This window comes from Thamnophis sirtalis, unplaced genomic scaffold (assembly GCF_051295495.1).
Source record: "Thamnophis sirtalis isolate CommonGarterSnake01/CBP01778 unplaced genomic scaffold, rThaSir2_p1.2 scaffold_6, whole genome shotgun sequence".
In the NCBI taxonomy this organism is placed as follows: Eukaryota; Metazoa; Chordata; class Lepidosauria; order Squamata; family Natricidae; genus Thamnophis; species Thamnophis sirtalis.
The window spans coordinates 22,396,665-22,408,775 of NW_028261386.1; the positions used below are offsets into that span (position 1 = coordinate 22,396,665).

Consider the following 12,111-nt stretch of genomic DNA (forward strand, 5'->3'; position numbering starts at 1 on the left):
CAAGCAAATGGGTGAAAAACAAGAATGTCACCAGCAATTCAGGAGGAGGCCTACAACTCATTTCTAACTAAAAAACTAACAATAAATGCCGTAGTACAGTGACGGCTAACCTTTTTGGCACTGAGTGCCGAAACTAGAGCATGCGCGCACCAGAACCCAAAAGAGAACAGCTGGCCGGTGTGCATGTGCACGGTAGCCAGCTGCCCTTCTGGGTCCAATCACATTCATTCACACCGGACAGCTGGTGTTCAAAGACCAGCTGGCCGGCATGCATGCGGCGCCGGAACCCGGAAGACAGCAGCTGGGCAGCTCGCATGTGCCAGACCAGCTGGCCGGCGCCCATGCATATGATGGCACCCGGACGAGCAGCTGGCAATTGTATGCGTGCCCACAGAGAGGGCTCTGCATGTCACCTGTGGCACACGTGCTGTGGTGGGATTAAAATAATTTAACAACCGGTTCTCTGCCCTAATTGCGGCCCTACCTAGACCGGGGGGCTCTCACAACAGTCACTCGAGCCCTTGTGATCTCTAGACTGGAATACTGCAATGGGCTCTACATGGGGTTGCCCTTGAAGTGCATCCGGCGACTACAGCTAGTCCAAAATGCAGCCGCGCGAGTGATAGTGGGCGCACTGCGGTTCGCCCATGTTACATCTGTCCTCCGCGAGCTGCACTGGCTACCTGTTGGTCTCCGGGTGCGCTTCAGGATATTGATGACCACCTTTAAAGCACTCCATGGTAGTGGATCTGGGTACTTGAGAGACCGCCTTCTGCCGATTACCTCCCTAAATCGACCAATCAGATCGCACAGACTGGGCCTCCTCCGAATTCCATCTGCCAGTCACTGCCGACTGGCGACCACACGGAGGAGGGCCTTTTCTGTTGCTGCCCCGACCCTGTGGAACGAGCTCCCCATGGAGATCCGTACCCTCACCACTATCCAGACCTTCCGCGCAGCCCTCAAGATCTGGCTCTCCCAGCAGGCCTGGGGATAGGCTTCCAATTACCCGCCCGAGTGTTTGATTGCTGAATGAAAGTTGTGTTTTATCATTTTTTCTTTTGTTCACATATTGTTTTGTTTTGACCTTGCACCCCCCCTTCCCTGTGGTTGTAAGCCGCCCTGAGTCCCCTCAGGGAAAAGGGCGGCATATAAATCCCAATAAACCTTCAAACCTTCAAACCTAATTATTTCTTCCAACAACCAGTTCACCCAACTGCTCAGAAAGTTAACAACTGGTTCTCCTAAAATGGTGCAAACTGGCTGAATCCTACCACTGCATGCATGCCATACAGTGGTGGGCTTCCTTTTTTTTTTACTACCGGTTTCTGCGGATGGGCGGAGCTTCCCACCGCCGTTACTAGCGGTTCGCCTGATCCAGGCCAAGCCGGGAGCAACCCACCTCTGGTGCCATAGGTTCGCCATCACAGCCCTAGTATATTTCCGAAATCTATCTTTTCCAACCTGGCAATGCCGAAACCTGGACTGAGAATTGCTTGTAATACATGCCAAATTGATTTAACTTAAGTTGTGATTTTTTTTAAAACAATAGGTTTTAGTGTTGTTATATTTCTCATAATTTTGACACAAGCATACAAAGAAAAGTAGGAGCAAATCCATGCAACAACTGAGAGAAATGGACATGACAAATGAGAGAGAAGATTGCACCTCCAATTTAGAGCATAAACTGGATGCTAAGGATGCTGTCTAAAAGTACCCCTCATTACCCTTCCTTGAACACAAATTGTTAATGAAATTCAGGTGGCTTAGACATTTCATTTTAGCCTATTTTCAACTGTTTATATGTACAATGGACAGCAAGTTTGGCCTGTGGTTAAGGAACCAGACTAAAAATTGGGAACCTGTGAGTTCTAGTGCCACATGAGGCAGGATGTCAGCTGGGTGATTTTCGGCCAGTCACTCTGTCTCAACCTTAGGAAGATGGAATGGCAAGCCATTTCCAAAAATCTTGTCCAGAAAACTGCATGGATTTATTCAAGCAGTTATCAGGAGTCAAGACTGGCTTAAAGGCGTACGCAGACATACACAAAAAATACAATTAAACGAAACACAATAAAATCCAAGCCAAAATTTAAAATTAGGGAAAAAGTAGCAAAGCTGGGACAACATGCATCGGAAAATTGAATTACAGATAAGCCTGCTTGCACTCTTTTGTTTACAAGATCCCAATTTAGCCCCATTTTCTACTACGTAACATCCAAAGGGGTCCAGCTTTAATGTCATCATTCCTGACAATTGGAGGAGGGGCTAGACCCGTTTGGTCTAAATATGTATTTGGATAGATACATGGTTGGCTTAGATAGGAGCTGTGCTGGCGCTGTGGTTAGGATGCAGTAGTGCAGGTTACTTCTGCTGATTGCCGATTGCCAGCTGTTCGAATCTCAGCAGGCTCAAGGTTGACTCAGCCTTCCATCCTTCTGAGGTGGGTAAAATGAGGACCCAAATTGTTGGGAGCAATATGCTGACTCTGTAACCCACTTAGAAAGGCCTGTAAAACACTGTGAAGCGGTATATAAATCTAAGTGCTATTGCTATAAGGTCAGGACCACAAAGAAATATGGAAGGCGAACAGACACTCTGCAGAATGGCTGTATGTGAGAAGAGGGTCTATGACCAGGATAACCTGTAGAGTAGATAAGGACAGTTGGCTTCCAGTAAGAAAAAGACTGGAAGAAATTTCCACCAAGCCACCCAGCTCATCATGCTACATCATCAAAGCCGCCCACCCACAAATCTACCAGCTCACCTATTCTACAATAATTATTCTCATTTACTGTACATGCAAACAATGGGGACCAATAACATCTTAGAGGTCTGCCTCTATTCCAGATTTCCCCAGAAGCTCCCTTGCTCCCAAGTAGCATATTAAAATGTCCCATTACACTGTAGAATAATTACTATATTTTATAAAACTAACGTTAGGCAGATACTGGAACCCTCCTAACGCTTTCCCCTCTATAACCAAGTTAGCCCTGTCCCTACATTCTTGGGAGCCACACACTACCAGCTCTTTATAAAAGGCACCTATAATAATATCTCACATTCCAAGTATCTTTTCAGCAAATGCTCAAGAGAATCCCTATCCCAGAGCTACCCTTATAGCACAAAATGGCTTCCCACTGTATTGTCCAAATCTGAGGGACGTCACTCACAATTCTAGCTGTTTTCCTATGCCTCAAACACAACCCTCCATTGTACTATATGTGTAGAATCATGTTATTGTTGCTTTCCACTACAGTCTAGCTCTATAGGTTTGTCTCCTTTAAACCACCACCATGGTATAAATAAATAAACTGAAATATGAGGAAGAAAATGTATTTTTATACAAAGTTGGAAATTCCTATGAAGGAAAGAGGATGGTTTGTCATCTTATCTCATTCAGCTGACCCAGCCATTTCACTCACCAAGCCACACAATGAGGAAGCAACTGTCTACAAGTCTTAAGTCTCTAAAGTTTGATGTATAATCCTGTCTCATCCAGTTAGAATCCATTGTTATAAATATTTTTTTAAATCTTCCATGGAGAATCCTGGATGAAGTCAAACCCGGTTTGGATGCTACTCCCCCCACTATGGAGAAGAACCTTGGCATTCTCAAACTATCCATAGGTCAACACTAAGTCCTCATGTAGATCTAACTCTCCTAATAAATGTATTTTAACATTACAAAAAAAATGCATATCCATTAGCATGAAACAGAAGTAACTTCTCATGAGGTGGTGCTGGGAAAAAGTTAAGATCTAATTGGCATTTGGAGGTTTTCCTTCATAGCTAAGGACATTTATACCGATGCGCCTCCTCACCTCCCTCTTCCACCTGGCCAGCCACTCATCCCGCTTCCTCTTGCTGATGTAGTAGGGATCTCCAGCTTGAAAGGTCAGACGCTGCACTGGCCTCGGGCGAAGGGTAGACTCACAACCCAGTCCTCCACGCAGACGGCCACGAGATCCCTAAGAGAAGGAGGGAGATATAAAGAATAGCTACTTCAAGGCATGGACATATGAAAAAAATATTTGGGGGTAATTAAGAAAGATGCACCTGATATTTTGCTTCCATTGCTCATGAGAAATGATCATAGTGAACCCTGAAGATACAGCTCTGAGTAAAGCCTTGCTTTATTTACTACCGAGGATTGTTTACCAGTGCCAAACTTCTCTAAACAGTCCAAAGAACCAATAATTAATTTTACTAAGCCAAAATGCCAACCTAAGATTCCCATACTATCATTCATTTGATGTTTCTGGATTTCCAATTCAGAACATGCAATCCAAGGATAGAAATAAATCAAGTCTTAACTTGTATTCATTCTGTATAAAGAAAAACAGCTATGGTAATGATTTCCATCAAGGACAGCAAACAAGTGATCAAGTAAGCAGTTTACCTATTTCTGGCTGTGTTTATACAATGCATTAGAGTAATTTTAAATGGGTTGGGTGTTAATTTGTTGCTCTGTGAAATGTAAAAACACAAGTATTGTGTTATGTTGACTTTACTAATCCTGGTTTAGTATTTAGAGTGTTGTTTAAACATTTTGGGCAATCTCTTTCTCTATTCAAATTTCAAATGTGATTGATCATTTCAATGGGACCTCAGAGCACTGAATGGAAGACTAGATTTGTAACTCATTTAGTGTTATAATATCATACAGCCCTCTTCTGCCTGACGTTTCTGAATAAATACAGGAGCAAACTTAGTAAGCTCCTTAAGTGGGCACCCAAAAGCTGGATATTTCAGCGGCAGGAGAAGCAAAGGCAGCCTCTGCACAAATCATGTTTAAGTCTGAAGATTCCAAGTTCTCTGAAGAATTAAGATTAGAAGAAATGGCTCTGTAGATGCACCTTTTTACTGGCCTGTCTGGAGCAGATACTTCAGAATAACCCTTTTCTAGAATTTTCAAGAGCAATTTGATTTTGTTGAAGAATTGATTACAGGTAGTCCTCGAATTACAATCATTTGTTCAGTGATGTTCAAAGCTACAATCGCACTGAAAAAAATTATTTACAATTGGCTCTTGCGCTTACAATCACAGCAGCATCCCCATGGTCAATATTCAGGCACTTGGCATGTTTATGACACCCTAGGGTAATATCCGTATTTTTCAGACTATAAGGTGCACCAGAATAGAAGACGCACCGTGATTTTGAAGAGTAATTTTTTTTAAAAAAAGTTTTTGCACTCTGCTAGCCTCCCAAATCCTCTGCACGCCTCCATTTTGCAAAAAAAAGGGAGGGGGCATGTAGAGCTTTGGAAGGCATGTTGAGTGCTCCTGGGGGATGGGAGGGGGCAAAAACGAGCAAAAATTGGCCCTTTTTTGCTCGTTTTTGCCCTCCCCAGCCTTCAGGAGCACTCCTCCCAAACCCTCTACACGTCCATTTTTGCAAAGGTGGGCAGGGTTTCAGTAGGCCAAAAATGCTGTATTCATTGTATAAGATGCACCCAGATTTTCACCCTCTTTTTTGAAGGGAAAAAGGTACGTCTTATACTCTGAAAAATAAGGTAATAGCCTTTTGTAACCTTCCCAGCTGGCTTCCAACAAGCAAAGTCAATGTGAGGGACTGGATTCACTTAACAACTGCCTGATTCATTTAACAACTGTATCAAAAAAGGCGGGAAAATTGTGTACAATTTACTTAACTTGCCTTGCTTAGCAATAGAAATTCTGATCCCAATTGTGGTTGCAAGTTGAAGACAACCTGATTATTGATTTATTTATGTGGTGAAAGTCCTGAATGAATGAACACAGCAGCCTCAACCAGATCTGTTAAAAATGTAATCACTGCTTTTCTGCAAGATGAGCTTTTTGATGGTGTTCAAGCTCTAAAAGATTGTCAATACTCATAAAATGAGTTAATTCAGTAACCAGGTTAAATATATTGCATGATACACAACCTGTGGTTATGGTTACTTTTGGGGTCATTTTTGTCTATGGGGTGACCATCTTGATTTTTGGTTCTGTACCTGTGCAACAATTGTAATTGCACACATTTTTTTTTAATGTTTTGCACATACACAGACCTATTTTTGTGCAAATGCAAATGGTGTGCGTGTAAACGAAGCGAGCGCACACTGAATCATCAGTAATGCTGGGGGCAACCCACCCCTGAAGCAATTGTCTTAAAAGAGAAGTTTCAGGTTATGGAACTGATGCAGATCTATTAATACTTCACAAATATACAGTTTGTTTTTTTATAAATGTGTTATAGCCACCCAACTCTGATGGACTTTCTGCACGTTATGAAATTGTTTGATGAAAAGGAGCCCCATTTTCCCGTAAATGTTTGCAAGGGCTCTGTCCAATTTGCTGTGCAAACCAGAAAATGGATGATCGTAAGAAAGAAACATAAATTGTTCTCAGCAGCTGCCTGCATCCCTTCTCTTTCAAAGTCGAAGAGAACATTCTGGAAGTATTACAAAGGCATTCTATTTGCCAAAGGAAGGGTGAGGCTTTCGTGTTTATCTATCCTTTGATACTGACAGGATTCAAAACTATTCTTGTTTCACTGCTGCACAGCACAAACTCAGGAGTGAGGATACCTATAAATATGAGCAATGTGAATATCCCGAACCCTCCCCATTTGGCCATCTTTATGTTTTATAACCTCCTAAAACAACAGCAGGGACTTAGAGCACAACAAATGGTTTAGCCTTCACCAAAAGAATGTCTTACAGGAAGAGCCTAGCTTCCCTGCCTTCACTGAATTAAGTAGGCAACTGGGACTAGAACACTACAAAATTGAGCTCCTGGGGTCACTACGCGATCTATGTCCACTAAGAGCAGACATAGTTAAAGAATGCTAATTTCTATAACTATTGCATAAATGTGCAATTCAACTTCTGGCTTATTTTCCCATAAAACAATTGCTGTCTTGGGAATAGAAGTAACTTTATTCTCAGCCGATGAAATTCTCACACAAAACTTGCCTCCATTTTCAGTGAGTTGTAGTGGTTTTCTTCCTTGTCATCTTTGCCTAAAAAACACAGAAAGAGAGGCTAGAATTAGTATGGGGCCCTGCAAAGAGCCAAAGATATGGTTACTATTGGGATCAAAGGTACTTAGAGCATTTTACACAGGGTTTCTTGGCCATATCACATGATAGATAATATGGGACTACCTGCACATTCAACTCCTTTGAGCATCAGAGGGACTGTTTTCCCAATTATTGTTGAGTGGAGTAGAGAATAAGTAATACGAAGTTTCAGAGTTAACACTGAAATACAGTGCTACATGTACTGTAGTCTACACAACCATTCCCTTTGGCCAAGATTTTCATGTCACATATACTCGAAACATCAATTTAGCAAAGACAACATGCATTAAAATGTTTCTTCTTGAAAGTTCAACTTTTATTTGCATATTAGGTTCACATCCCATCTTTTTTTTTTACAGCTCAATGTGATGCACATAGTTCTCCTGTCTCTTTGAATCTAAGCAAGTAGACAAATCACCCAGCCAGCTTTCATGTTGAAGAAACAACTAGAACTGGGAGTTTCCAAGGTCCAGCACCTTAACTACTACACCAAGCTAGCTCTCTCAGGAAAGTCTGGTGATGAATTTCCCCTGATAGCCTGATGGTCAATTTCTGTTTCTCGGGCATAAAGAGTCTGGGGTAATGTAAGATGGTAGCCAGGTAGTATGAAACAGTTCTTACTCTATTTAAAAATGTTACTGTGTGGCTAGTTTATATGACCACCAAAGCAAGGGAGAATCAGGGCCTTCTGAGCTTCTGGGGCTTTAAGAATAGCCTTGATTTGTATGCTGAGCCTGTTCTGGCTATGTGTGTGTTAATAAGTGAGCCTTAAGCACTGTGCATAATATTTCAGGAAAAATATTTTCTTCATACTTGCAGGAATATATATTGCTATTGGAACAATTAAGGATAGTATGGAAAGCAAACTGTGCAAAGCCAATTAAGAAAACATTCCCCATTCTTGCGTAGCGGCTACAGAATGCTAAACTAGATTATAATTTTGAAATTAGAAAGATATTGATCTTTCTTTTCTACATATACTGTTTTCCTTTGTCCTTCCACCTCTCCACTCTCTTCTTCCTGGAAAAGTAGGATGCTATTTGAGTAGATATGCTTCTGCTCTGGAATATCTTCCAAAGAAGACATTCCCACTTGGCTGTCTTCCACCTCACTAAAGATTCTCTGTCCCACAAGTTTTCAAGTCTTTTTATGTTGAAACCAGAGGTGGGCTCCTACCAGTTTGGCACAGTTTGGCTGAACCAGTAGTGGTATCCTGGCCTGGGTCGCAGAACCGGCAGTGACCCAAGCTGGCCACGCCCCCGAACCAGTTGTCCGGTCGCCGCCATCTTTTTTTTGAGTTCAGCGCATGTGCAGAACAATTTCCATTGAACTTGCATGCACGTGTGCCCAAGCAAGCAGGTAGTAACACCGGCTAGAGCCAACTCCTGGTTGAAACCTGTGCTTGTTCTTTTTTATATTTTTCCAGGTTGTGAGCTTTCATTCTGCAGTAGTGTTTTAAAGAGTTTAATTCAAGTTTATTGTATTACATTATGAGAATAAGGTAATTTGCAATTTTAGTCATTGGGCAATAAAGTCAAGGTAAAGTCTTCTTAAAGTCCAGGCTGAAGCCTAATGATTTCACAGTTTCCATGGGAACAGTGTGAAAGGAGACCGCCATTGCTTTTTGAGTTTTTTTTTTTACTCTGTACTTTAGCCTACAACTGTGATATCCAGAAATTATCTTATCCAAATACTAAAGACATCCAAGCCTATTTAATTTCTTAGCCCAAACAAGATAATCTTGGTTCCACCACCTGATGAGACTTGTTAGGTAGTATATAGATTAAAAAAGAAAGAAAATAGTAATAATCACATTGCAACTAAATAGATCATAGTAACTAAAGTAGGCAATGAAAACTATAAATAAAACTATAAACCGAGGTGGCGCAGTGGGTAGAGTGCAGTACTGCAGGCCACTTCAGCTGACTGCTAGATCAGCAGTTCAGCGGTTCAAATCTCACCGGCTCAGGGTTGACTCAGCCTTCCATCCTTCCGAGGTGGGTAAAATGAGGACCCGGATTGTTGTTGGGGGCAATATGCTGACTCTGTAAACCGCTTAGAGAGGGCTGAAAGCCCTATGAAGCGGTATATAAAAATCTGCTATTGCTATTGCTATAAAACCTTGTAGGCATTTTGAAAAGCAACCAGATAGGCAGAAGGAAAAGAGAAAAACAGAGCTGAAAAGATCAATCAATGATGTGGTTAGAAACTGAACACTGAAAGAAACTGAAACTGAGAGAAGAGATCATCCCACAACAGGTTGTTACAGCAGTTGTAATTTTGAATGGTCGCTAAATGAAAGATTGTGATCCCTTGTATAGCCACACACAAAACAGACGCAGAGGCTCAGTGGCTAAGACACTGAGCTTGTCGATCAGAAAGGTCAGCAGTTCTCCCTAGCGCTGCCTAATGGAGTGAGCTCTCGTTACTTGTCCGAGCTTCTGCCAATTTAGCAGTTCGAAAGCATGTAAAAATGCAAGTAGAAAAATAGGAACCACCTTTGGTGGGAAGGTAACAGCGCTTCGTGAGCCTTCGGAGTTTAGTCATGTTGGCCACATGACCACGGGGACATCTTCAGACAGCGCTGGCTCTTCGGCTTTGAAATGGAGATGAGCACCGCTCCCTAGAGTCGGGAACGACTAGCACATATGTGCGAGGGGAACCCACAGCATCCAAGTTTCTATTTTGGCTATGGGGAGGAAGGGACCGAATGGAAAGCAGACTTGAGGGGCCTCAGAAAGGGAAGAAAAAGCCATGGAGCAAAGAAAGCACATAGCTTATTCAAAACTGCATAAAAGATGCAGGTGAAACAAAGGGATGGCAAAGACTTAATGCTTCCTTCCAACTCTATGGTTTTATTATCTGGAAATCAAGATTGAATCTGGATGGAAATTTGTGATGTCCACCAGATGTGAATTTCTTAAGATTCCAGAATCAGATACTTTTCTGGTCCTGTGCTATGGGGCTACACTTTATTTTTAATTGATGGAATTTCAGTGTTAGCACGTTAACTGGGGATTGTGATGAGGTCCCTTCTCTCTTTTTAAAGTTTTAAATAAAGAGCTTGTTGGGCTTTTGAATTATTACATCTGCATTTTAAATGCTATTTTACTTTATTTTACTCCGCTTTGAGATGTCTCACTTTCAAAGTAATGCAAAAACTACTTTAATTAATAAAGCTGCATTCCAACCACAACTTCGGCATGTCTACCCTGTTTGGGCCAGCAAGCTCCACATAGAGAATCTCACTTTATTCAGATAAAACAACATTGCACCAAGAGCTTAAGAGTTTCTAGAGACTAAGCAATGCAGCCAAGCCAAGCACTGCCGAGATGACATATAAGCAGCCAATAAGCCAATTGGCAAAATGCCTTGACCATACTCTACGGTCCTGCTTTATTATTTTTCCTATGTCTAAAATATTCGTGTGTATAAAAGACTGTTGTTGTTCATTTTTTCTTATTTTTAAAACTAGACATTAGGTTATTTTTGTCTTATTGTAATACAATACATTCACTGCCCTTGGTCATTTTAGCTTTGCCTTGTCTTTAAATATCTTAACAGCATCAACGTTTCACAACTTACAAACAGCTATCCTTTATTCCATCAAAGTGCCTCCCATCCTCTCCCCTCCCCCATCCTTTGAAAGTCCTCTCCCTTTTCTTATCACATTTTTTTAATACTCTGGGATGCCTGGGGCTCATTTCCTAGAGCTCAATATTTTAGGGGAGAAAGCCATTCTGAAGGCACACCCCAAAACAACTCTGGGATCATTGGGTAGTTCTGACCTGCCACTCGCATTCTCCCCCTTTGGGATCCTCTGCTTTCAGAGTTTGCATTTGGCAAAGGCTCAGCTTGAAGGAGGCCCCTTCCCAACAAACGCTCTTGGCAGGGCAGCAGTCAAGAAGACCCCTCCCCTTTACAGGCCTCCTGCCAGCAGGAAACGTAAGCTCCCTGGGAACATGGAATTCGCCACTCTCATCCACTCCACAAAGGCCGTCCCTTGGATTTTGGGGGCAGCCTCACCCAGAAAAGAGTGGGGAGGCAATAAAAAACAGACTGGAAAGACAAAGCAAATTCTCTTAGAAAGTTTGAAGAATAGTGGAGAGAAGAAGACAAGATTTGTTTAGCAGGTAGCCTCACCTTGAGAAAAAGTGGGCTGGCCTCTTCAAGGACGGATTTGGGATTTATTAAGAGGTATAAAAGAAGAGATGGACTTCTCTTAAATCTATTCTATAAAATAACGAGCAGTAAACATATTTTGACCCATGCTTAGATGTCCTTATATTGTCATATTCAATCAGTTTGCAACTCAATTTAATTATCATGTTAAAAAGTTGGATAACAAACCTCTGCTTTAACACCTCCCCATATCAGTTTCATATTTATCCATATTCCATATATTTTAATCTTTATTTAGCTATCTTTCCATTATCATATTCAACCAGTTAGCAACTCCATTTTATTGTCATAGTTTAGGAATAAAGCTCTTATCTTAACTATATTTTCCCCCTATAATAGTTTCTAATTATCTGATTTTTTCCTAGTAAGTCTTTTGTCCCACTTCTCTGTTCCTGACTTTTCTTTATTTTGACACATCCACTCTCTTTAATTTTCCCCAGGTCAAAAGAATATTTTATATTTCTCTTTGTTGGGGCATAATCTCCTACTTCAATTTTCCTTATGCCACTAACAACCTCCAAACCCACTTTTGTCTGCTTTTTATTTCCTTTTGTTGGGACAACTCCCCTTTTCACAATTTTCCCTACACCACTGCCAGGACCAATGGAGTTTTTTTCTCTGCTTTTTATTTCCCTGTGCTTCTACTCCTTCATTGTCTTGCCCCCATTTATTCTTCCTAAGTTCCTCTGCAACAAATATAATCAATTGGAAGCTAATCGAAGAGAGAAGCAACCTAGATTGGAAACCTCTGCTAGGGAAACAGGGTTTTCAAGAGAACCTATAGGATGGGACAGAGAAGCTCTTGGATGACACACCATCAGCAGGAGGAGAAATATTGGTTTGGGTTCTCACTGGCAATCCAGTACTCAATCCTGCATTTA

The 12,111-nt window shown here is 41.6% G+C and overlaps 1 protein-coding gene across 5 annotated transcripts in view; it reads right to left on the bottom strand.

The window, feature by feature from the left end:
• DNMT3A (DNA methyltransferase 3 alpha) overlaps positions 1 to 12,111 on the bottom strand; it is a 119,530-nt gene that overhangs the window by 57,334 nt on the left and 50,085 nt on the right. For all 5 annotated transcript variants that reach the window (XM_087717391.1, XM_087717392.1, XM_087717390.1 and 2 more), the window contains exons 5-6: positions 6,942 to 6,988; positions 3,824 to 3,970 (exon numbers count right to left, since the gene is read on the bottom strand). In XM_087717391.1, the coding sequence (XP_087573517.1) occupies positions 3,824 to 3,970; positions 6,942 to 6,988 (194 nt within the window). The remainder of the gene's footprint in view (positions 1 to 3,823; positions 3,971 to 6,941; positions 6,989 to 12,111) is intronic.